Source organism: Lineus longissimus, chromosome 2, assembly GCF_910592395.1.
Source record: "Lineus longissimus chromosome 2, tnLinLong1.2, whole genome shotgun sequence".
Taxonomy (NCBI): Eukaryota; Metazoa; Nemertea; class Pilidiophora; order Heteronemertea; family Lineidae; genus Lineus; species Lineus longissimus.
Window position 1 is genome coordinate 26,288,540 of NC_088309.1, and position 26,359 is coordinate 26,314,898.

General features: G+C 39.6%; 2 protein-coding genes across 6 annotated transcripts; one reads left to right on the top strand and one right to left on the bottom strand.

The window, feature by feature from the left end:
- The first annotated feature begins 225 nt into the window (after positions 1-225).
- On the top strand, positions 226-3,766 carry LOC135483868 (N-lysine methyltransferase KMT5A-B-like). The gene is made up of 7 exons (XM_064764920.1): positions 226-328; positions 726-825; positions 1,000-1,318; positions 1,575-1,665; positions 1,810-1,869; positions 2,106-2,296; positions 2,546-3,766. The coding sequence occupies exons 2-7, from the start codon at positions 750-752 to the stop codon at positions 2,754-2,756; spliced, it is 948 nt and encodes a 315-aa protein (XP_064620990.1). The 5' UTR covers positions 226-328; positions 726-749; the 3' UTR covers positions 2,757-3,766.
- Positions 3,767-4,593: 827 nt separating this feature from the next.
- Positions 4,594-25,950, bottom strand: LOC135483283 (CREB-regulated transcription coactivator 1-like). 5 transcript variants are annotated; one of them, XM_064764017.1, is made up of 15 exons: positions 25,821-25,950; positions 25,511-25,636; positions 24,672-24,791; positions 24,093-24,154; positions 20,875-20,910; positions 19,909-20,003; positions 18,522-18,586; positions 18,002-18,045; positions 17,610-17,887; positions 17,226-17,341; positions 15,612-15,749; positions 14,177-14,407; positions 13,686-13,778; positions 12,167-12,446; positions 4,594-11,891 (listed from the first exon to the last, which is right to left on the bottom strand). In XM_064764017.1, the coding sequence occupies exons 1-15, from the start codon at positions 25,929-25,931 to the stop codon at positions 11,677-11,679; spliced, it is 2,010 nt and encodes a 669-aa protein (XP_064620087.1). In that variant the 5' UTR covers positions 25,932-25,950; the 3' UTR covers positions 4,594-11,676. The 5 variants fall into 5 exon arrangements, with proteins under 5 accessions (XP_064620087.1, XP_064620086.1, XP_064620088.1 ...); XM_064764016.1 differs by having other exon boundaries at positions 18,002-18,048; XM_064764018.1 differs by lacking the exon at positions 20,875-20,910 and having other exon boundaries at positions 18,002-18,048.
- Between the last annotated feature and the right edge of the window lie 409 nt (positions 25,951-26,359).

Genomic DNA, 26,359 nt, shown 5'->3' on the forward strand with positions numbered 1-26,359 from the left:
GGGTGCACGTAAAACTCAACAGACGGACCGAAGACCTGGAGATTGGCCACATACGAGCAATCTCCCGGGCGCCGGGCCAAATGTCCAATTTACATGCACCCGCTGAAATTGTCACACAGAAGGTCGAGTGTGGCAGGCTTGACAGCGATGTTCACCATTCACGACGCTTGGAGAATGACATACGCGATGTACTAATTTCCGGCCCCCAGCATGCATCATTATCAAGTTCACCAAGTTCAAAACATTTCAATTTGACAAGAATAAGAAATAAATAAACGCATAACGACTATATAAAGGAGACTGTATGATATATAATTGTTTTCTAAAGGTACATTTTACAGCAGCGAATAATATAGATATAAGTTATATACGAACTGTAGGCGCTTAGCGTACGTCTTGTCACTATCCATGCTATCCAGCGAGCCAAGGCCCTGGCCCTCAGCCGCCCTATCACTATCAGTATCAATCATGCCTGTAATACGTAGGCCTAAGTGTAGGCCGACTATTTTTTATTATATTAACATGTTCATGATGTAAGGCCTATGCAACGTTCCGAAGGCGAAGATGGCTGTGTAATGGCATTGTTCTATCATCTGATCTCATCATGTACCGGTACGCGGTATGTTATGTTTAAAATCTTATTTTCATAGTGTAGTTATGAGAACAAAGCAGGTGTGTATTGTTTATCTGTTTTAAATCGTGTCTTTCTTTCTCTGCATTTGCAGGGGCATTGAACCAATTTTGCAGTCATGGAAGAAAAAACAGATGCCAAAATTACAGACTTCTTTCCCACAAGCCCCAACCAAACACAGACAGGCTCTGGAGGTATAAATGAATTCATCATTTTCCAATGTGAATATAAAAAAATATGAAAAAAGAGATTCTGTTACTTAGTGTTAGTTTCTGAGATGCTGTTCTGCTTAGAATATCCTGATCTGGCACTTTTTGTACTTACTGTTCATTGCTACTAATATCATCATAATATGCTTGTTGTTTCAGAAAAAAATGAAATACCTCCAATACCTTTTCTCACACCAGAGTCAACACCTACCAAAAATGAGTCCAGTGCAAGCACTACCAACACAATAAAAACAAAAAAGTCAAAGGTCATACCAAAATATACAGCAAAAGAAATAGTTATCGATGCTACTGGTGACAAACCTGAACCTTTGGCTGATGAGCTATTACAGACACCCCCGGTTGGTAGTACGAAGAAGAAACGAGGGCGCAGGAGAGGAAAGGGAAAAAAGTCCCAGGCACAGACAGAGGAGACAGATGAACCTACAGAGACCAGACCTACCACCGCACAAAGAAGAAGGTGGGTACTCGTCACCTGCCAGAAATAAGGGGTCAAAACTCATTCTATGAAGATTCTTTGGGAGCTAAGACTTACATTTATACAATCAACAGCTGTATGATTCAGTCTTCCTTTCACAAATTCACTTGGCCTCGGCGGCAGGACCAATTTATGAGCCACCAAGTTCTTCATAATACATGTCATAGTGACAGTGTTGTAGGGAACATTTTTCAGTTGATTCTTTCTTATATATAATGAATGTACAATTTTCTTACAGAAAACCTAAGAAAGAAGAAGCTCCAAGCCACCAGCTGACAGAATACTTCCAAGTTCGCCGAAGTGATCGAAGATTAAAGACTGATTTTGAGGTTTGTACTTTTGGCCAACCTGGGCTATGCTGCACTAAGTCCCATGAAATGCAAGGAATTTTTAGTCGAGGTTCAACCAAAACTTAGTAAAAATAAGTAAAAGGGTGTTGGTTTTCATGCTCATGACATTTGATTTTTTTGCAGAAACAAAAGAAAGAGATGTTGGAAGAAGCTATTCTCTCAGGGTCTGAAGATGGATTGAAGGTAATTCTTCACCTGTATGATGAGTTCATTGTTGATGCTATCTTGATGTGACTTCCATGTTAAGCAGACTCGTACAAAGATGAAGTCTGACTGAAATTTTCTTGTCACTATGTCAGATAGCTTTTCTGGTACCCCGGTTATCTGGTTTTAGCCTTGAGCTCCTTGTTGTTTTCATGTTTTGATGTACACTTCTTTTAAAACCAACATGAAATTATTGGCTGCATCCTCAATTTCAGGTAGTTGATTTTGAAGGCAAGGGTCGGGGTGTTGTGTCTTGTAAAGTGTTCCAGAGAGGTGATTTTGTGGTTGAATATCGTGGGAACCTGATTGACTTGAGTAAAGCCAAAGAGAAGGAGGCTGAATACTCTCAAAAACCAGACATTGGCTGCTACATGTACTACTTCAACTACAATAATAAAAACTATTGGTAAGTTTTTCATATCTTAAAAGGTTTTTCCTCAAAGGCTGTATTGGCCATTTGTTGCTGCCACTATGGTTGAGAGCCAATTGGTGAAATTGGCCGATTGTTGATTCATCTTCAGCCTGACAGGAGTCCATCACGGGCTTCTCTTCACTTCGATGAGGTCAGGTTTATTTCTAATATGAAGACTTGACTGGTTTAAAATCATTGTTCTCTTTTTGCCGTCAATCAAAACTATCCTCTCTTCTCCTTCAGCGTTGATGCCACAGCAGAAAGTGGTAAACTAGGTCGTCTTCTCAATCACAGTAAATCAGGCAACTGTAAAACAAAGGTTGTAGGAATCGACAACAGACCATACCTGATCTTAGTTGCTGCCCGAGATATATCTGAAGGGGAGGAACTTCTTTATGATTATGGTGATCGTAGTAAAGAGGCTATTGCTGCACATCCTTGGTTGGCCAAATGAGGATACTGTTTTTTGGACAAGTTGGGCAGATTCGAAACCCCGTTCTTGAGTTATCTGAGAATAGTAGTTTTCATCATAACCCCATCACCAGAAGGTCTAAGTAAAACGCTACACCAAGTGTTCGCAATCAATACTTTTACTCCTAAGCTCCTCATATTTTGGCCATGCAAAAGAACAGAGTACTGTTCACGAGTGAGCCAGGAACAGGGTTTCAAATATCGCCATTGTGACTGACACTAAAAGTTTGCCGATTTCAGGAGGGCATTTCTCGGTTGTAATCTCTGCCATGATGTGTTCACTTTCAAGTGTTTAACTTGTTAAAACATGTAATAGCTGTGTGATGATTTGTAAATTAAAAGAACTGTGGCTGATCTCAACACTTGTGTTCACTCTGATTATCAGTTACTTGGGGTACTTTGGATGCATTAGAAACAAGATAGGGGGTTAATTTATATCTGTGCAATATAAATTATCACTGTATGCTGTAAATTAGCACTTAGAAATTTGTTTTTTACTCTCACATAATAGTTATCCTTCAGTTTGTAATCCTGGTTGTGCAGAGTGAATACAATAATCTGCTTGGGGAGCATTGAGCATTGGGGAGCAGAGTGTGACAGAAAGACTTCTATGTTAATCTTGTGTATATTGTGTGTATATATTGCTTATTTTTATGAATTATGCTTTTACTGTTGAATGAAGTCGGCATGGTTTGATTGCATGAGTCGTGAAGTGGGAGATATTTTTCATTAGAAGACGGCTGGGATATGTAGATTATGATTTTCATAGATCAACTTTTTAATTAAAGCACCATGCCTGATTAGACATGTGACCCTGAACATTCCCAGACCTGTTTTTGCACAGATAGCTATATGGTTTTCAAAGACATTTCCTTCATTGATTTTCATTGATTCAGAATCAGATGGAATAATGCGTGCTTTGAACATGTAAATCAAAATACAGATTCTGTATTTGAATTGACAATGAAATAAACAATTGATTTCATAGTATTATCTCGTTTGGTGCTTTTCTGAATGATTGTTACCATACAAGGTTCGAAAATTTAAGAGCTGCAATTATCTGTGTGTTGTGGTTTACCTCTGCTAATGTTATTGTAAAAGATGAAGAGAAAGAAGCACTCTTTTGGAATGGACTGACTGTCATAGCCACCGCCACGACCAAACTGGAAAACCATTTCATGGATGCCAACATTGACATGGCAGTTAAGGCTCCGTTCTCTGCTGACGACTGTAGCAACTGCCGAAGTGTAAATCTAACCAACCAGATCAAGTCTATCTACTCAACCAGTTCAGTATCCTCATGACCAATGCATACCATATTTCCCCATACTAAAGCAGCACTGTAAACTCGATCAGGAGCCACTCGGCTTTTAAATGTCATAGTCCCCGTAGCAGAATCTACAGAAATGGTGCTTCTTGATGTAAAATGCTGTGAAGGCCTCTTGACTGCAGGCTTTTGTTCGTCTCAAATATTGGGTACTAGAAGTGCAAAACCATGAAAATCTTGATAGACCCTGTGCAAGTAGCAAAGGAGACCAGCCAATGTGTCCTTTCCCTTTGATGGGTGTATGGTCTACTGAATGACGGGAGTGCCTGGCCTTGCCTCCAGCTACATTCCTGTATGGTAATTCCGAAGACACTACACTTTAGGACTGCTACTAAACACTGGTGTTCATAGAGACCCTGTCTGACAAAACAATTCCAAAAAGATTGGGGGGGGGGGGGGTTCTCAATTCCACAGTTGCAACTTTTTCGGGATGCCATTTATCGGCAGTTCCCTTTGCATCTAAATTCATCAAATTGAACAACTAATGCCAGCATAATGTTTATGTTGTTTTATTCTTTTGACAATTTTAAGTATACATAACAAAACAACATATCAAGACATGATTAAATCAGAGGCAATAAAGTGTATCCCTAGTTATATGCAACAGCAACAATGTTTCAAGCGATAAGCACTGAGGACAATCTCTACAACTCGGACTCAGCACTTCATACGAGTTACATGCAGTTATTTCTCAAAAACAAATTGAACTCAGCTGATGATTTAGATGACCTTATTTTAGGGCATGAAAAGAGGCTACTGACCAATGTTGCCAATCCATTGGTTTCAATGGTGATGCCACATTTAAGGTGGACTCAGAATTAGAGTACAGCACTAATTAGCACATATTTGAAATCTGCAAAATCAGTTTATTGAGAAACCATTTAGTATCTGCATGTGAAGAAGTTTGTCCACTATATCACTGTGAAAAAGGATTTCTATGATCTATTATGATAGTTTCCATAGAGCATATATCTGTACAATTTAAATCTTCATAAATTCTCACAACCAACTGTCTGAAGAGTGAACCGGGGAAGTGATGTATGTATGCGGTCAAGAAAAAAGACAAAGATGTCATGTATCATAGTGCACTTCTACATGTGTATGTGATATATGGATTATTCTTCCCCGGGTGATCTATCCTAAATGTGATCTAAAAGGAAACTGCACTGTAAAATACAGAATCTTTGGCTATCGACTTGACCAGAATCAAAAATTCATTAGACATTGTCAATTTTGAGTTGGCTCTAAAATGTTCCTCATTATATTAACATTCATGCAATCTAGGATATTATTAATTAATATCACCAGCCATGATTTAGTGATTAAAATTTAGTCATTTGTCAACATATCTTTTTTTAAATAGCAGTACTTAAACATAAATGTAACAAACAGAAATGATCATTACTTGCGATCCTGCAGATCAAAAAAGAACACACAGCCACACAATATGATTGATCAAATCAACAAAAGCTCCAAAAATTTGAAAAAAATCAAAAAAATATTTCATTTTTTAAACCAATTATTTTTAAAAATTTGTAATTAAATACTCTGTTAATCTGGTTCCGTTTGCACAATTCAATGCCTCACCTCGAAATAATCATCGGTTTAAACTATATAAATATAAACAGGAACAATGCTATCCACACCACCGTAAAAAAACATTATTATTTTTTTCACCAGTGGCATCAAATCTTATCCCGTACCATGATTCTGTCCATGCTTTTCGAACCAGAAATATTTTCTTAAAATAAAATGAATCAATTTCATTTCACAATTATATACAAATAGTTGAACATTGCCTGAAGGACTACACACCAATGTCCCATCTAAGCTTCATGTAAGAATAGGATCACTATCTACTCTGCATGTTTTTGAAGTCAAGAACCAAGTCAGCGCAAAACAGACAATTATCATGCCCTCACTTTGACAGGATGCAATCCTGGAAAGTGTCAAAGAAGACTATGGTGAATTACTACTGGCTGTCACAAATTTTAGTTGACTAATCACAGGGGTAAACAAACTCTTAAGTAGTTGTTAGATTTTACAAATGAATCTTCACCGACTGACGCTTCTAAACAAAAACATATTGTGTCAACACTATTAAGTCAGTTGAGCCACATCTTGTTACACATAGGACAATTACATGTAAAATCGGCCTTCTGCACTTGCACCTCTCCACCAGCTTAATTGTGTAAACACAGTATGTCTCATTCAATTATATACATTATGGACAGGTATGTGACAAAATCTTCACAGAGTGCTGTACTGGTACTAAGATAACAATTATATCCTCTTACACACAGAAATAAAGCTTCACAGAGTGCTGCACTTCGTGTGAGATAACAAATATGTCCTCTAACACACAGAAATCCACTACAATCGAATACAAAATCCTTTGGAGTCAAAAAGATGTCTTATGATGTCAACTTGATAACAGCCGATTTCATCAATTTGATGCAGTTGACATTTTGTTGGTCGATTCCCTGATTTCATTATCTGAAACACAACTGAGGACTTGGTTTACAAGATTTTGTAGGATGATTACTTTCAACTCATCGACTGTCCTCAGTGAAAACTTAAAAGAGTATTTATCCAATTCTAGCATACTCTGTTCATAACACACAGTTAGGAAACAGACCTGAAATTTCCTACAGACAGGCTCGATTAAGACATCATTTCGCTAGAGTGGCAGTATCAATGAATTGTGCACATGACATTTTAACACGGAAGAGTCGATCGTAATTTGAAATCAAGAGCTACACCATAGAAATGTACAAACTTCAGCCTTTAATAGTGAATATCTCACAACTGACGGAATATTTACACAACTTTTGACAGACAACATCAAAAAGATGGCTTTTTACAGAAAGAATTGAAAGAAAAATTGTCAGGGGTTGGTAGGTCTACACTGGCCCTGGTCCACCACACACAAACTGGACCAGCACCATACTTAAGATTACAAGAAAAGGACTAGGGGGACATGTGTGTAAGTTTGGAACTCCCCCCTAAGAATTCCCGAGTCCTTATCAAATTACTGCAGAATAAGAATTTACCGAGAAAAATAACAGTGTTGCTAGCCTAGTTGTATACGATTATACCAGTTTATCATATGACTAAGGACAGACCCATTGCCTCTCATGCTTTCGAAAGCACAATGGTACTTTCAATCATGCAAGCAACTACATATATATTATTGACAAACAGGATTTGGGAATTTCAATTGCATGAGAAACAAAGCGTTGAGTGACATATTTTTTTAGTCAAACCAACCTACATGTATTATCGAAATAGGCTACCCTGTCTTCAGAATAAGATCTGGCCAGGTGTTTCACTGTAATTCAGTGTCAAATGCTATTGAACGTGACCTGAATTCCAGCTCACGAGTGTGAGCTTATGCTATGATGCTGGTATATTCTCAACTTTGAGCAGTCTACCAACATTTGATATCTACATGTAGGTATAAACTAGATGATTTACAACTTGTTGTCGCTGCCAAGGAGTTGCAACAAAAGAGCATACTTTGGTCACACAGACATAAATTATATCGCACTGTTCCAGAAGGCCGGAAGGTATGCCTCAGCAATGGCAATCTCTATCTCAAAATTGAGAAAACTGAGAAAAATTAATTTCTGAATTTTGATAAGAATTTCCTTTACTTTTTGTGAGATTGACTTTAAAGTGTCAAAACTACTTGTACATGTATTATCATCTCACTGGTGAGATACTACGTGCCTTGTATCACTAAATGTATGTCAATTAACCAGTAATCATTAACAAAAAATAGCACTGCTCTAAAACAACTCACCGTCCCTCTAGAATAGAATTGTACTGACATATACACCAGAAAAGGGTAAAAATAGGAGGCGACTCCTGGGGACACACAGTAATACTATATACAAGGATAAACAGAAAATACATGGCAAGTTGACTTCCAACCCAACAACACATTAAATATCCCAGCAGAATTTCGGGCTTGGTTGCTCATTATGTGTACGAGGATATTAGTCGCTGCTAAGGATAAGCCTCAGCTACATGTAAGAACAGTAATTGACACCCATGTGTGATGGTGCCCTGGTTAGCTGTCAGAATCACAACCCGAGGGTCAGAGGTTCAAAACCATCTGGTCACAGAGCCCAAGTGAATGGTGCACAAATAACTTCTTTCCCGGAGTTCCTCAGTGGAGACTAATAAGAGGGACAATTGTTGTAAAGTGCTTTGACCAAGGTCAATGTGGGAGAGCTGTACAGTGGCAGTCAATTGGTTTATTTACTTTTACCCTTTTTGAGCAACCAAGCCCACATCCCTACAAAGTAAGCACTAATCATCACATGACTCATGATTTAAAGGGCAATTAATCGGGGCAATTTAAACAATGTTTACAACTTTCAAAAGCTTAGCACCAACCGTCTCCCCCTTCAATCTAGTGCCCACCAATTCAAGGACTTTGGGTCAAAGTTTACTGTGAGGACAGATTTCCTGCTTCATGAATGTACCATTGTCACAGGAAGAGAATGTTGTTTTCCTTTAACAAAAGGTGAAATAAGTAATGTATGCCTGCTCAATACACTACTTACCATGCTCATGCAGGGCTCAGCTGCAGTAACAGATCACACGTGTACGACAATACCGAGGGACATGACGTGACCCAACCCTCCAACCTTTTCTGAGTCAGGATTCATCAGTATGTTTCATTGGCCCAAAAGTGTGATATTTCATCACAACGTGGTGGAGCTGCGGTTGAATCTTGGATAACAACGAAAAGTCCTGTATTAAGAGGGATGGATTAAGACTATCGAGTCATCATAAATGCCATATCAGAGATACTTTGTCAACAGCCCGCACTACCGCATGTACTGAGCAGACACACTATGTCAAATTTCAGAAAGAAAATGATGAAAAATCTAATTCTAGTTGTTTCACTGGGAACTGCATCTTAATAATGTCAGAATCACAGATATGTGCCTCCTTTACGAATGATATTAATTGCTCTCACATTAATAACAGTGACCTTCCCAGTCCTTGAACAGTTTCCTCGTACAATACAATACTAAAACATTACTAAGATCTACTGTACACATCACATGAACTATACAAGCCAGAAATCGGCGAAAATCATCATATATTCACTATACATTTGCATGAGTTTTATACAAAGTAATGTTTTTGGATAAAGTATCAAAATTTGAGAACAACACTAAATATTTCCACTTCGATAACTTTACTGTACACCTATATGGCTTGCCATACATAACGCATCACAAAATTGTTTACACCACATGCAACACTGACCAATGCAAATTGGGTTATAAAATCTAAACAAGTTTTCTGAAAAAGTAAAGACTGAGTGGTGCAGTGCTATCCGTGGACAGAATGACAATTTAAACTTCATCTTGTGATATCTCTCGGCTAACTGAAGAAAAATATGCTATCGACTGATGAGAAACAAGCAGGGCCATCGCCAAAGGCTGGGGGGTTGGAACCCCAAAGGTCACCCAAAAATGTGTTTTGCCCCTCCCTGACCAAAATGTAGCTACAGGCCTGACAAAGCATTTTCATTTCACTTCGTTAGAAGATGACTTGAGGGATATCACTTAATGACGGATTTGTCAACGACTCAATGCAGTGAGGCGTAGTGGTAGTGAACATCAGTTTGAGAGGAAAACCGTAAAAAAGTGCTAATTGTCAAAAGAATTCAAAATATAAAACATTCTTGAAAAACTCAAGTCAAATGATGCTGTAACTTAGATATCCAACCACAATATTGACTCTTATACAAAACAACATCAAGTAACAGGTTTAGAAAATTAACATCATTGCCATTGAGGCAGTTCTAGTGATTCCACCATTTCTAGTTTCTACAGCTCTACAATCGGAAACTTTGGCTGTTTACCACTAGAAAAACGATCGGTTGTGTTAACACTTCTAAATATACCACAGAAAGAAATCACTCACAGGTATACATTAACTACAGGGCTAGAATGAAACCAATATTGACTTCTGTGCTTGCCACACCACAAGGACTCCATAGCCAACCAAGAAATTCTGTACTAATGTGACATGTGGAATTCTAATGCAAACTGGGGAGATACCCAGACATGCTAGTACATTTTTCTTGTTTGTTTAACTTATAAGAACTAATTCGTTACCTTATTGCAAGTTTGAGAATTGCACTGTTCAAGGTTTTCAGCAATAATGACACTAGAGTTCCCAGCTTCTTGAATGCTACATCAAAATGATTAAGTAGAAGTATTTTCCCTCCCACACTATCACTGAATCTCACTGTTGATTTTCCCAAATCCAAAGAGCAGAAAGAAATTTCTGGTGCCCGATGTAGCTGAGGCAAGAATGAAAAAAATAGGGCCTATTCAACTTCAAGGAATGACTTTCTATTTCACTATATCTACAGTACAAATACCCCATTTGAACATATCACAGGCTATTAAGTCTTTCATATCTTTCATTCCAAAGATTCTGAAGAAATGAGTATTTTTTTCAATCAGATGGAAATGACAACAATGTAGTTCATGGTAATTCTACTTGTCAGCTGATCCAATTGATTAGCCACATGGTGAACCAAATAGCACTCGGCAGACAACATCATTCAAACAATGCATGTGTCATTTTTCAAACCTTCATCCATGCAAGCTGATGGCAACAGTAGTCTTAATTAGGTTCATTCTAAATTTCACTAAATAGGAAACTCCTATATGTACAAAGACCAAATTTGCTTTATATTGGCATCAAGTTCTCAAGGAATATTTCTAACAATGACAACTTCTGGCCTAGCCCAAATCTCAGTGAACTTCTACTGTACAATGTACTAAAGCTGTCGAGATACCTATATAACTTTATCAAACAAGTCCAACACGTAAACACAACCACAGAATTCATTATCTTAGATAATCCATTAGAAAATATTCAGAAATGTACATGTATAGAAATGCAACTACCCCAGCCAAGACACACAGCAACTGCATCAATGTCATGACATCCTGGCAACAATGATTGTTTCAAAGCAACCATGATGTTTCCACAGGTCTTCTGGGAAACAATGCTTCGAAATTAAACCACTCTGATCATATTCACAGCTGCCCGCCAAATGTCACTACAACCTTGATTATGGTCAAGATTAGACAAAGGCCAAGTACATGCTAAAAGTGATTCAATAAGCCAGCCATAAATGCCTTTGGGAGGTGATATACTCTTTTCTATCATATACACAACCACACTTTCCACTATGACCAGCATATCTTAAGAACAAAACAATCTGTTCACAATCTGAAGCACACCATGCATCCCTCAATTATTTGTTTTCAGTATTTACTTGGGTAGCGGTCCAAGTTTACAGGAAGTCACAATGGGGAAGAGAGTTAACATTTCAAAAAGCACCAATGCTGCTAAGCCAGATTTGTGTGGCGTCTCCATTGGCAGCAACCAAATATTCCACAGTGTCTTTTTGGTTCATCTCTTCCCTTCGTACCGTTCGACCGGGGGCCTTTTAGGATGACTGGTTCCCACGTGCAGCATGCAGCTCTCACGGGTCATCATCAAAAAGAGGCTTCCCGGTCTCAAAATTTCACAACCGGTCTAATCGAAAGCTGTCCTCTGTTGCTGGATCTGTGACTAAACTGGGATCTGTTAACATCTGCAGTTCATTAAAGTCTAACGGATCCAATCCCACTTTTAACGGGTCATCCCCACAGAAAAAGTCAGTGTCAAAAGTATCGGTCATGTTAGCCATTGCGTTACTTATATCTTTGGCGAAGTCCTGTCGAGAAAAATCTTCTGCCCCTGGAAGAAGTAAAGAAACATTTGAAATCATGTACATGGACATAGAGCAAGTAGCAATCTTGGATACCGTCCATCTTACACTGAATTTATGATTTACAGACGTGATGGGGTATTCAACACACCAAGTGAAAAGTCTTCTTAACCAATTGGAACTTTTTTATCAAATGGTAAACCGGTCACATTAGTTCTATCACATTTTGATATTGTTAATCTGGAAATTGCTTGGAAAAAGTTATCAGTTTGGACTAACTTAGTTTCTCATATCATGAACCTACCTGTCAACACAATGTCTGGTATTTTACTGGTTGGGGTCTGCACCTGTTGAGGCTGCGGAGACATCTGTGGCGACATCTGCTGGTGCATGTGAGGTGAGGGCGTCGATTGTTGCGGGGAGATAGGCTGTTGGGGTGACTGGCTATAGAACTGATTCTGTTGGAACTCCTGGCTACTCGACAGGCCATGCATGTTTGCTTGTGAGAACTGTAGGTTGCTAATCTGGCCGAGGTTGTAAAGACCATTGTTGTTCACTGTCGTCGTCGGCTGATTGTCCTGCAGCTGGAAGGAGAGTGAGAAGACATTGATAATACATGATATATCAGCAATACCACAATCGCCAAAAAGGTAATTAAGACGATGAGTGGTCCAACTTACCACTCTAGATGTGTCATAACAGCCTGAACTTTGACCAGCTATTTCACAATATAGGCACGACAACTTTAGATGTCCAGGGCTTAGTTGTTCGAAACAAGTTGGTCATAAATTTGGTGATACTTAACATGATGTTAATTTTCATAGGCTTAATGGAAGAAGATAACGCCAAGCGGAAATTAAAGTCAAAGCTGACACATCATCACATCATCTCCCCACAGTTTGACAAGAAATGTTCATCGAGAGAGAATTATAAAACTGTCACATGCAGGGAACACAAAGCTTTTCATTCACCTGTGGGGGATGAAGAGCCCTGATCTATCAGTGAGAAAAAGTTTGTGAAAGAAAAGACACCAAATCAAAAAAAGCATCACCATACATACTGATACAGATGGAGGTACCAAACAAGCGGATGACAATATTCCTTTCACCCTACCGAGCTGGTGTGAATTGTTGACCAGATTTTCACCCATAACAATCATCCTCACACAAAACCATTCAATACTTTGTCCCCTTCACAAAGTTCCTGTGCCCTGCTCAACTTTGCACACACCTGCTCAGCTCGTTTCAAAAATGTTCGGTGAATCAGTTTAGGAATATGATCCAAAATGGTGCCGAACACAGCGTGGGACTTGGTGAATAGGACAAGGCGTTGGATGGTTGTGCAATGATGAAATGCATATGGGAGAAAATTGGGTCCACTGTTTACACAATTTTGTGCTAAGGTGGAAGGGCGTATGAAAGTTAAATGAGTGATGAAATAAGACGCGTAATGGGCTGTAAATACAATGATGTCAACAAAACCATTCATCATGACTGTACTGATACGCCAAGCAAAAAGACCCCAAGGGATGTCTACAGGTTAAGAAATGGACAATTCAGGTGCCCAGCTGCCATTCCAACCTCAATATAGTGAGCACTATTGACAGTCACTACACAGAGGTTGAACATTTCAAAGTGGTCAGTCCACAAGACTTTCTCCTTCAGACTTGGTTCTTAGGTGACAAAGTGTATATATTGGCACCGATGGCTCTGTTTTGCCATAGATGAATGAAGACAAAGAAGATGGGCTGATCACTTGAACTGTTATGCATTTCTAGACCTTGCCAATGAAATGATAGTGAGATGGATCATGACTGATCTCACCTGGGTCAGTTGTTCTAAAGCCGCCTTGGCATACGCATCATTGTTTAATGTTGTATATACATCGTTTGTCAATGATGCGGTATCACCCTGGAGCTGAAGAGAAGACAAAGCTATCATAATCCCTTTACAAAACTCTCCCATTTGTGGTCATCCTCTGCTCTGGTACGCAGAAAGTCATCCGCTATTTCATGATTACTGCCCTTAATAATCAAAGATTGTCAGAACATTGATCGAGAGTTTATCTTTGACCTTCATGTACATGTACCAAGAGAACCTGAAAACACTTTCCTTGTGCTCTGATAAGCAATGACATCGGCCCATCCGATTATACATGTAGCTGTCTTTAGACTTCAGAAGGTATACTCCGAACCATTTTGCCATAGGTTCACCACTGCCACTGCCAACACCTAACTCCTGCGACCCTTCATATGTTTCAGGAAACGCTTCCTGGTGCAAGCAATTCTAAAACTGATAATCTCCGTTGAACTTACCATATTAAACTGCTCGAACTGGTGTTGTAATGCATTTGTGTAGTACGCGTCTGAATATGACGTATTGCTGCCTGTCATGCCTGTCGACGGGGGCGGGGGCTGCGGTAACGGCGGTAAACCTGGTGGTAACCCAGGTGACTGAGACGGTGAATAGGATGATTGTGAGTGTGGCGACGTCGGCGACTGACATGTGTCTCGACTTTGACTATTTCGGTACTGAGTCATTGAGCCCTGAAAGAAAAGTGGTTTTGGAATTAAGATCATTTCAAGCCATTGGAGTCAAATGTAAAGTATAAAGTGCAACAGACTATTCAAACATACATTTCAGGTAAAACAGCTTTCCGATCGCCCAAACTATGTTTATCATTAAAACTATGTTGACTGAAGCATCCCGCATGCAATGGAGTTTTTTAACAGAGACAAGGGATGATTATTTCATACCTTGTTGCAGGTCGGGTCATTAACAACCAACCTCTGAAGATAACATCATATCAAAAATGTGACAGAACACTTGTTTTCAATTTGAGGCATCAGGAACGTGTCAAAGATATCCCAGGCACCTGACTGTAGCTGATTCCAAAATAGGTGGTTGGTGATGGTTCGGCAGTGATAAAATAAGTTTGGGCCTTGCTGAACACGACCGTAAGATCAAGGCTAATTACTTCCAGATTTCTTGAGAGTCTGCCGCAATGAGTCAAACGAACTGTGGTGAGATTGAAGCAAAAAAATAAATTGTTGAAGCAAAATGTCATGATCTACAGCGAGATTCAAGTTCCTGAATGATTAAGTTGTTTCTGAAGCAAGCCAAAAGTGGGGCAACTAGGTGAATTAGCAAAGCATATGGATTCGCAGACAACTCATTCATCATCATCATTCACACCAAAGCACACAGCCATTGCCACAATTGGATACCTGCTCAAAGGTGGCGGGCATCAACACCCCAACCGGAAGTTCATTTAATCCTCCATGGAAGACATTCTGAGAGCAAAAACGGCAAGCACTAGTTTAGTTTGGGAAAATGGCCAAATTTCCAGAATGAATGTTAAGTTCTGTACCAATAGTTTTAATGCAGAATACTTTCGGGGGGGGGGGGGTATGATAATATGCAGGGGTATCAACATCAATTCTAGAGACTGATAGTCATCTAGAGAAAAAAACAAAGCCGATAGAGAAATTTACTTTTTCCATGAGGGCCATCGATGGGTACATCAGAAAAATGTCAGGAAATGACTTTTTCCCTCCAACTTTTGACACAAATTTAAATGGAATTCGGGAGACAAAACAATCAATGCATGGATACCCGCCAACTGAAAATGAATTTCCAGTGACACTTTCAGGAAATATAGATTCGAGAAAGAAGAGCCATTTTCTAGTGCCTTTAATACCCACATGCCTCATATGGATAAAGTATTCATATGTTTAAAGTCGGACTGACCTGAGTAGTATGTACCGTAATGACTGGTGGTTGGGGGCTCGCTGGCTGAGGCTGTTGTAATGGCTGCATTTGCTGGGAGAAGTTATAATACGGGGGTAACCGGTCAACTGTCAATCTATTACCATCTACACTGTGCACCTGAATGGAAACAACATACACATGCAAAGCACATCGAGTGGACTTTTACTTGGGTTTCAACAAAATACATAATACTGACAAATCCTGAATTCACAGACGGTCTACATACAACAAGACGTCATACTGCGTTGAATTTCCTCTCAGATTTTTAGTAGTACACCTCTCAATCACATGTTAGGCAAAACATTGAACAGTAGTCATCCAGCTTGTATTGGACAATCAGAAGACCCATATCATGTAAACCTCCGCACAGACAGCATGGCAATAATGATCACAGGTTTTTGATTGGCTTAAATTGGTAACTGGATCAGAAGCCTCAAATTTCTGCGGGAGGAAAGTTGCAAATGTATTTCAAAGCAGCCCAGCACCAGGACAAAGTCAAGTCTCTGGACAGACATCTCATTTGATAGTTGTGTAACTGATTCCAGTTGCTGTAAAGACTGTGTTCCAAGCTGTAAGATTTCACTTATAAACAAACTGCCGGCAAGGTAAACTGAGAGGAGTACTACCGAACAACCAACTCTTAATGACCAGCTAGCTAGCTCTAATGATTTTTGAACTTTCAAATGTAGCAACTACATGTACATGTGTTCATACTCAATGATTTGCTATTCTAAAGCTTTTGTGGTGAAGATGTTATGATGTACATTATCATTTATCCTGTAGGCAATGCCAAACTCTTAAATCACTGAGGTTGGATCGTTAGAATGTTTGACTTTGTCCATACCAATGAACATGAATTAGGAAACTCCAAGCACACATCCATTAAAGCAGTGCTAAGGAATCCACATCAGGATTGAAACTGCTCGGAAGAATTTACAAGGATGGCAAAATATTTACAAATGTTTCGTATTCCACTCGATCTTTGAGGGCTCACTGGAATGCAACTTATCTAATTGGAGGTCTTGATACTTCACCAGTAACAGTTCAAACAACAACCAAACAATACATGCATGCATTTATAAGATCCTTTTGATTAAGGGCAGTACACACAACTAAACTAGTCAACACATCTACTTTGAACTGTCAACGCAATGTACACAGTAACATTAGTATTACAACTACATTTACCAGCTATACATGGTGAAGGGCTCGCAGGACGTGGGCACGACAATCAGGCAACTTTTGCTCATTTCAAATTCATCAACCACCAACAAAAGTGCCTCTGACAGGACCAATAACGTTTGCATGATTTTGAAAAGTGGAAAAGTGGAAGACTTCAATGGTTACCCGTGCCAAGGCGTGAAAACTGGTATGGGCAGTAGGGGTATTACCTTGGAATTGGGTGCCTCAGGCAGGTTCAAGTTCTGCAAACCAATCAAGTGATAAACATTCATGAAAGAACCCATATACTTGTCAGCACTGATCTTCAAACTGACATGTCATAATCTTTATAAGTTGCTCCTGTCATTATGACCATGTTCTGCAGCCATATAACATATGCACTAAAATAGTTTCAACCGTTACAACACGTACCTGATTCTGTCTCATGTGTGTGGGGCTACCAAGAATTAACGGGCTAGGTGCTGTATGCACATGGCGTCTCCGAGATATCGGGCTTGTTTGCTGAGTTTGTCGCACTGGTCCAGTAGCTGCAATGAAATTGACAATTCAGTTACACTTCAATCAATCCAAGAGCAGATTACTGGAAAAGGAACTGAATGACTCTGATGACAAGTCATTGGCATCCTCCCATAGCAGACCTGAATCACATAAGGCCATGCAAATCAATATCATACAAAGCGAGTACAGCAGGGTTCAATTGCTATCATTCCTACGGCTAGACTCTACTTCGGCACTTTTGGTGCAACAACTGCAAAGTCCATGACAGGGCATGAAGACAGATGGACCGAGACTTACACAAGTGATGAACAGACGTTGGTGACAGACTCGTAGGACTAGTTTGTTGTCCCTGTTGTTGCTGCTGCTGCTGTCCTTGCTGTTGCTGCTGCTGAGACTGCTGTTGGCTCTGTTGCTGTGACTGCTGCTGCTGTTGGTTGTACGTCTGGTCTTCAGCATCTAGCGGAGTGACTAAGGGCGACGGAAAGTGTATACTTGTGAGATCGGGTAATGAGCCGGTGTTGTTCGATATTGGGATGTGACCTACAGTGGATTCTTGTTCTGCAGAGGGGTAAATGCTGAAAAGATGAACAGCAGAAATTTAGGATGAAATCTCCCAATCCTATCTTGTAAAAGTTTGCAAAGTTAAAACATGATGGAAGTCAGTATGTACATTTTGACTGGCCACTTACTTTATTCCAGGGACTTCACACGACTTCGGTCTTGACTGCATCAACTGCTGAAAAAGATGATAACCTTCAAACTAACTGAGTCATGTTATCAGGCTTTACTGAAATGGTGATCAAGGTTCTTCTTATTCGTTTGCTCTGCACTCTGGAGAAAGTTATTCTCCAGGGAATATTCTTCCTCCATGGCGGGATGAGCGTTTTTGCTTCAATTTTGTGAGGGGCTGTGGTTCATATACAAACTGCATCACAGGAGAAGATACGAAAGCATTAAGAAACCAGTAACGGTTACAACGCAATAACGACAATAGTCACCATACAGAACTTTGTTAAAATTGAGAAACATCGCCATATGATATTGCCACTTTAGTTCAGCTCATTTCCTCTGTTATTATCAAATGAGCAAGTCTAACAGAGGGAACGCTGCGACCATGACAATCGATCCCTGCCTGTCTAAGCCCAGCATTATCAATATTAATCATGTACTTTACACTAATGAGGTTTACTAGACTAGAGACCCACTCACCCTTCTCGGATCTATGTATCCCTTGAGCACTGCATTTTCTGCCATAATTGAATCACCGAGAAATGCTGGAAAGGAAAAAAAGACTTGCATGTGGAAGGGATTGGACTTTACATATTTTCTTTTTATTCATGCTATCTATCAGTATCAAGTTAAACTCGACATGTATACAGCAAGCATAGCATGAAAAAAGAAAATATGTGAAGTACTCTATGCATCTACAAAAATGTATTTATCTAAACATTTTACCCCCTTGGGCACAAGTTTCCCCTCGTATGGGAGCCACAGTTGCAAACAATTGCTGTTGCTTCAACAGATGGTACTGCCCTGCATGTAAAATTCTTTCAGGATCAAATTCCCAGAGAAATGTTTACTGATTGAAAGCGATGCAGGTTCCCTTTGAAACTTCAATGGTTTTACATGCATCAGTGCACAAACACATCTGACGTGAACTGAAGACACATCACATGTTGAAAAATTCCTCGGTGAAATCGAGTTTCGAATTTCAATAATCAGCAAGCTACTAAACCATGGTTATTGATATGTGCTTTAGAGGAAATCAATATGTTTATAGACTGGTAGATAGATGTAAACTTTGTATGTTCTTGTCATCTTTGTACTTCATGAAACACAAGAAGACCTTTTGATGTTTGAATCTTTGATAGTATATACAGTTGATTCGAATAATCAAAATCAATCCATGATAAACACAACCATACTATGACTGAATAGAGAGATCAGCCGATCCAAAAGGATACTTTCCCTACACAACAAGCCTGTGTAGTTTTTGAACATTATTTTCATTAATTAGAAGGCCCCATCAACAATCTGATCCAGAGGTATCCTTGATCTCATTCTCAGCTACAAGCATGTGGCAGTAATTTAGTAAAATATATTCATATTTTGGGAGGTATTCAAAATCGAAAGTATATGATATTTTTTGTGTCACCTAGTAGCTTATCAGGCAGTGAAATGAAATCACCAAGAGGGAGGACATGGCAAGCAGTGGGAGGATCAATCAGGAACAGCATTATTGATCATTTAAGTTGGTGACTGCAGGTTACACTACAGCTTAGATCAGAATACAAGAATAGCTTTATAGGCATGAATAGTTTTGTTCCCATATTAACAGTGACTTAAATAAAAAATATATAAATGTAAATATAAAAATGTCAGGGAATAGATTAGTTCCCAGTCACCACGCAAGAGGGCAACCTGGACAGTTAGAAATGACCTGATGACATCACAAGGGATCTTCAAGAAAACAATTCATGAACCGATCAATCCATTCACCAATGTGTTCTTGAAGATAATGAGGAACTATAAAGTGCAGGATACAATAACTTCAAAATCTGGCATCAAGACGTTATATTCACACATATCGTCTCACCTCTTCTATTTGCTGGTGGTGTAGTTGGTCCTAAGTGCTCCATCGAGGCTGAAGGCGAGTTTGCACTCGTATGTAATGCCGAGTCCGAGTTGGTTCTGCAATGAGAATGTTGAAAATATCATGAGATACAGGAAAAATTTAGAAGAATTCAAACGGTTTTAAGATATTTTCACTGTATGCATGAACAAGCCAGGCACTAAAACATTTCTTTCTATGTCTGTGATTCACCTGCGACCCATCAAGGAGGAAAAGTGCTCTAAGTACATGAAGTTGTTTTAATACCGGTTAAGTTTTTAGCTAGAATTGCTTGGAAGATAGCCAAGTTGTCGGATAGACAACAATTTCCATATCCCCAAATTCTCTCTAAGGGTGGTATCTATAGTCACAGTGTCCTTTGACTTTGGGTAGGCCATGCAGCATAAGCAGAGCATCATTCATCATTAATGGTTTCATAACTCATGCAAGTTTAAGATTATCATGTTCTCTAGGACACATAGTAAGCATTTACTTAAGTAGCCTCCTTTTCAAGTGACTGGGTGGAGTGTCGAATTTTGACTTCAGATAAGGAAACAGATTTACAGAAAAGGTGGTATGGTATTCAAAGGAGGGAATACATTGAGCAGCGCCTTGTTTTATACATGGAAGAGGCATCCATCCTCTCCTGAGATAAAGGTAGGATTTCAATATCATGAGAAGGGAATCATTGGGAAGATCTGGGATTTGTCAACGTGCTTCAGGCATGTTGGGAGGAAATGGCCCAAAGACACACAGGAGCTCACCACTTTTTTGGGTGAATGTCCCCATGATTCCTCAAGAATCAGAGAAGGTTACCGGTACCCCTAAAGTTATAATCTGGGGTGCAACTACGAGGTCATGGAATCATATCGTTCAAATCTGAATATGCACATGGGTCTTGCAAAGAGGAAGGAGAACAAGTCTCCAAATCGCTTTCAAATCTACCAGTACCTGAGCAGAGTAGCCAGAACAGAGGGCTGAAATGGCCTGAAAAATACAATGTACAACAAATACTTTGCTAAGGAAAAATCAAGATGCCTATATACAACCTGACAAGAATTTCATGCTATGTAATCAGCTTTCAAATCTTAAATTTCAATTCCTCTGCTCAAACAGAGGTTATTTTGCCGTTTTGGTGTCGTGACCTTGCATGTAAGGCATCACACGTCCTCCATATAAGCCGTCAAAATGTCACACGACATGACTACATGAACATGGCGTGACGTCAAAGATTATGATGTGACAGTTTCAATGTTGTCTAGAGGTAGAGCCCAACAGCCAACATGGCAGATTTTTAGAAAATAATTCCTCTGCGATCAAAGCAAAACTTGCGTCATTTATTCGAATCAGTCATGGATGCAACACCTTATAAGGTGAACCATGACAGCTTGTTTATGTATAAAAGACTTTGGTGATAGACATGACAAAATAAACAATAAATGTAGCAATAAACTAATATCATATTCATCAGCTGATATGAATGACAGTAGTGAACTGTTGGTGTAAAATGCACAGTGTATGAAAATCAATATTGGAAGTAAACACAGACTCAGAGGAGAGGTAAATAGAATTTGTAGCTTGGGCAAAGGACTTGCTTCATCAATATGTACCAGGTACCGTGAAATATTGGAAATTGAGGCAGAAATCTCAGGTGGAACATTTTTAAAAATGTGCTCTCTGTGCACCCATACAGTTCATCCATGAACAGGGATTATAATAATAGCAACTGTCACCTGTAGGATCTATGCGGTAAAGGAACCTAATAATGCAGCTTGCACCTGTAGCTCTTTGCCGTTAACTTTTCTCATACCATCTTCTACTGATAGCATACTAAGTCAGTGTCAATCAGATACAAGGCCACAGCAACATCGATATCAAAAGAGACAAGGATTCATAATATCAATCATGCAATAAACAACCTACAAATTTTAAAAACAATCTCCGCATATTTATGGCGAGGCAAATATGGGATGCACAGAAAAATCAATTATATGCTAGCCATGCACTGATATAGACATGCAAAACAGATTCTGCAGTTATCCTTTGTGTGGGTATATTTGGGGATATTTTAGATGCATCATTAGATATGGGGGAGTAGTACTCAATGCAATGATAATCTATTGCAAGTGTGTTGCAAGTGCTCATTTGTACATTTTACGTGAGGGATGTGCTGCTAAAAATAGTACCACCTGATGGCTGCCATGATGCTATTTTCACTAGAAAAAGCCCGACTGACAAATATACAGTATCGTGCATGTACGAGCAAATGTATTTGTGCAACAGAGTAAAATAGGAATCACCATAGCAACGAGGACATGTTGATGTCAGGCTAAGTGGGTATCTCTCTGGCTGCCAGTATTCAGGACAGCAAGTAGAAGCAAAGCGAGGTAGGCAGACTGGATTACATCCTGGACAGATCGTCAAATAGCATTTGAAAACCACCCTCATACCCATGTACATGCCGTACGTGCCAAAACAGGTTGTCTCCAATGTGAATTGTGATGATTAGAATTCTATGAAAATAGCACACTTTCCTAGCCATCCTAATATTCTAACCAGTTTTAGATATTCGATTATTTATCAGGGCTGAATTGTCATGCCTATACGTTCAGGCATGGTATTGGAAACAAGAAACTGATTCAGGCAGCTACATCTACATGTGTACATGGATACTTGGTTTGATCAGATTCCAGGCATTTGGCCGAGGACAAGGTTACATGTCTTCTTATGTCAATCTAGGCACTTGGCGTTTATTGCTACATGAATTAGACATGGACAAAGTCGAGGGACTAAAAATTTAAACACTCAAGCTCTTTGGAATCAGGCACTTTTACAGTCAGGGTAAGTTAATAGATGGATTCAGACAATTGGCTTTTACAATCACAGTCAGTATTGTCATGAGGTGGATCCATGCACTTGGCTTTTAATGTCAAGATTCACATTGTCATGAGGTGGATCCAGGCACCTGGCTTTTACAGTCAAGGTCAGCTTTGTCATGAGGTGGATCCATGCACTCAGCTTTAAGGTCAAGATTCACATTGTCATGAGGTGGATCCAGGCACCTGGCTTTTACAGTCAAGGTCAGCTTTGTCATGAGGTTGACACAGGCACTTAGCTTTAATCAATAAATTTCAAGATTCACATTGTCATGAGGTGGATCCAGGCACCAGGCTTTCACAGTCAAGGTCAGCTTTGTCATGAGTAGATACAAGCTCTTAGCTTTGTCAAGATTCGCATTGACATGAGGTGGATCCAGGCACCTGGCTTTTACAGTCAAGGTCAGCATTGACATGAGGTGAATGCAGCCACTTAGCTTTTACACTCCCCTACAGTCAAAAACTCAGGGAAAAAGGATGCTCTAAATTGAGATTGCCCCCCCCCCTTGAGGTAACTGACATGACACCAAAGATGAGAGTGTGATGTAACCAGTTCAGCAAATGAACAGAAGGGTTGGAGAGCTGGCTCCCTAATCAGCCAAACAACAGCAAGGTTTTCCTCTGACGACTGAGTCCTGCCGAGAGACCAACCACCGATCAACGCAGCAGGAGACTGATTGAATGCTGATATTATGACTATAGGAGACAGCCTGTGGTGTTGGCTACCCTGATTCAACTGCTGATGTCATGGGCAGTCCTTCCATACTTGGTCCAAGTTACTACATGTAGTTCACAACAGCAACTTGTATTGTAACAAGGCTCAAGAAAATAATGTGGTTTCCAGTACATCTCCAGTATTTCATGTATTTGCCAATTATTGGCTCTCTTCATCAACAATGTCATGTCATTACAAGTCAAAAATAAATACATTAGGAATTCATTACTGGACATTTTAACAGAATAGCTTACACTTACCTATATCGGATGAAAATTATCATAAACATAGTCATCAGTATCAACGACAACATGTTGCATGTCAGCATTAAAATCTCAGCATGGTTTTCGAAGCTAGCACAAGCAGTAGTACTTCTCCCAATGCTAATTTTCAGTATTGGAAGAAATGCTACTGCTCATGCTAGTATTTGCAATCAACAAACTTCCACCATAACAAGTCCTGGTGACACTTCGGATTCTGAATGGTACATGTACAATGGTTCTAGGTCAAATTTTTCCATGTTCCCGTCTGACTCAAAATTCAAACCAAACAATATTTTACAGAGCAACTTGTCTTACCTTCTCCAACTTGTATCTGGTGGCGGCGAAAGATAAGTGGATCCATACGGAGACGTGTCAGCCTGAGACGGCAGTCAAGGAATATTCTCAGTATTTGACAACCACAAGTACACATGTACATGTATGGACAGGGTCAAGTTACAGGTTTTTATTCTAAACATCACCACAGCACAATGTATGTTGTTACAAAAAAATGTATGTATGTCCAGCTATGTCTCAATTTAGCTTTTGCATTTGGAAAGCTTGAGCACAACATCTCTAGTAGAGCCACCTGTTGACAAATGTCTACACTTGCAGACCTGGTCAAAAACATATTCAGTTGAAAGATCATTAAATCCTATCAATTAAAAAGATGTGACAAACAAGGTAAATTAATTTGATCTCATACGTCAGAATTAAAATATTACTTTTTTTGGGTGATAGGCATTACCAAATAAGATCTGAAAATAGTGACACAACAGAAAAATCCCCTAAAACACTCAAAATCCAATCAACTGATAGTAATAAAACCATAACCAGGACACGTTACATGGTGAAATTGTCTTGTCAGACATTCAATTTCTTTCAAGAAAAGGATACCCTTTTGTCAAAAGGAAATGGTCTCCTATGACCAATGATCTGGCGAGTTCTATCCCGATGCAATCTATCTACCAAGCTCTGTCTACCTTGCTGTATGTCCTCTAGGTTGTGTAATGCATTCTGAATGATATAATGGGAAAATCGGGTTAAGTAAGCAATCTAATCAAAGGTACAAAATTATAGAGCCTTTTGGAACCACAAGTTTTGATGGGAGTTCTGGGTATGTTTGTGTGAAACACATTTGATATTTTAAATAACAAAACCCCTTCAGTCAGACAACTATATTACGGTACATGTCCTGTAGCAAAGTGCACTTCTGAAGGCCTCCACACACTTGAGCGTTACGGATCAAAAGGGGAAAAGGAGAGAAGTGATCCGTATATTGTTCCAATTGATGCACAATTCAAGGCCCGGTATGCCTGAAAGTTGTCTCTCACTGCAGACAGTAGAGCTAGCCAGAGGGGTCTATATATACAAGAAGACAATCTTACGTCACAAGGGTGCTAAATAACCAGTCCAACAGTGTTGGCGAGCAAGATTGGGGCACATGTACCACCACATCTATGCACTAAACTCACTCAACAGTAACACAATAACATACAATGTACAATCGTTTGTTGAATGTCATTGTCAAGACTTTGTCAACAATCACAATGCTGGTGGTGCAGTCATTCTTACTATGTTCATTCTTAATCTTACTGTGTAAGAACGACAGCGACAGCACCACCAGCACGGTTGATGAAGCCATGTCCATGACATTCATTCAAGTTCACCTATAGGCTACTACATATAGGCCCTAGGCCTACTCCAACTTCCAAGACCAAGTCAGTCCAACTCACCTGCAAATCTATCGAGTTTGATCCCAACTGGTTGACATTGGGTAATGAACCTCCTCGATATGCACCCAAGTTTTGTGCAATATGTAGTTGTTGAGGCTGCTTCTGGAGATAACCCTGTCCCTGCCCCTGCAAAAGAGATCATCAGATTAGTTGCATCTCCCTGCACGCAGCCATACTGACGATGCACACGGAATGTACAGTGTACATTTTGTACAGAACGCTACATGCAAGTGCAAAGTGAAATTTTCATCACGCAAACATGGGTCGTGTACAGGCATTTCAACATATCTATCAGAGTGATTTAACCTACCTTTGTCGCTCCTGAGACTTCTCTCATTATTGCCTCAAAGGCTGCCGTTTCTTCGGCCTGCTTTTGGTTGTGGAGAGCGATCTTTTCGCTAAACTTCCGTGGATTTGCCATGATGGCTGCGACAACTACCTTGTTATGATAATCCTTGCGGGGGACCTTTCGGCCTCAGCCAATCAGCATTCGCAATACTCATTTTAGTTTGTCAATTATCCTAGAGGTGGCCGGTGAAGGCCAAAATGTAAATAAACGCACATGCATATTTATGAACTGAAGAGTGGGCGGCTGATAAATGCATGACCGGAGCCTAGCCTCTGTTGTTTTTATGCATGCGTGCTTTTTCACTTTTTCCTTGTTAACTAATCATCCATGTACAGATGTAAACATTTTCATTATCATCATTATCATACCCCGCACCCAAACTTCTCAAACTCCAGCACATACTGATTCCGGGCGTTCGAGTACATGAATTATGAGGTAGATGTATTGTTTCAATCATCGCAAATCTGCCTAAAACGGCAAGTTTTCTCAGGTACGGGTAC

Excerpts from the sequence above, each read along its gene's own strand:
- LOC135483868 (XM_064764920.1), top strand. The coding sequence starts at position 750 with ATGGAAGAAAAAACAGATGCCAAAATTACAGACTTCTTTCCCACAAGC. Across the intron at positions 1,319-1,574 it reads ACCACCGCACAAAGAAGAAG|AAAACCTAAGAAAGAAGAAG; the intron begins GTGGGTACTCGT and ends ATTTTCTTACAG. Across the intron at positions 1,870-2,105 it reads GGTCTGAAGATGGATTGAAG|GTAGTTGATTTTGAAGGCAA; the intron begins GTAATTCTTCAC and ends CCTCAATTTCAG.
- LOC135483283 (XM_064764016.1), bottom strand. The coding sequence starts at position 25,931 with ATGGCAAATCCACGGAAGTTTAGCGAAAAGATCGCTCTCCACAACCAA. Across the intron at positions 20,911-24,092 it reads CCAGATACAAGTTGGAGAAG|GCCATTTCAGCCCTCTGTTC; the intron begins GTAAGACAAGTT and ends TGTATTTTTCAG. Across the intron at positions 18,587-19,908 it reads ACCACCAGCAAATAGAAGAG|CATTTCTCGGTGATTCAATT; the intron begins GTGAGACGATAT and ends TTTCCTTTCCAG.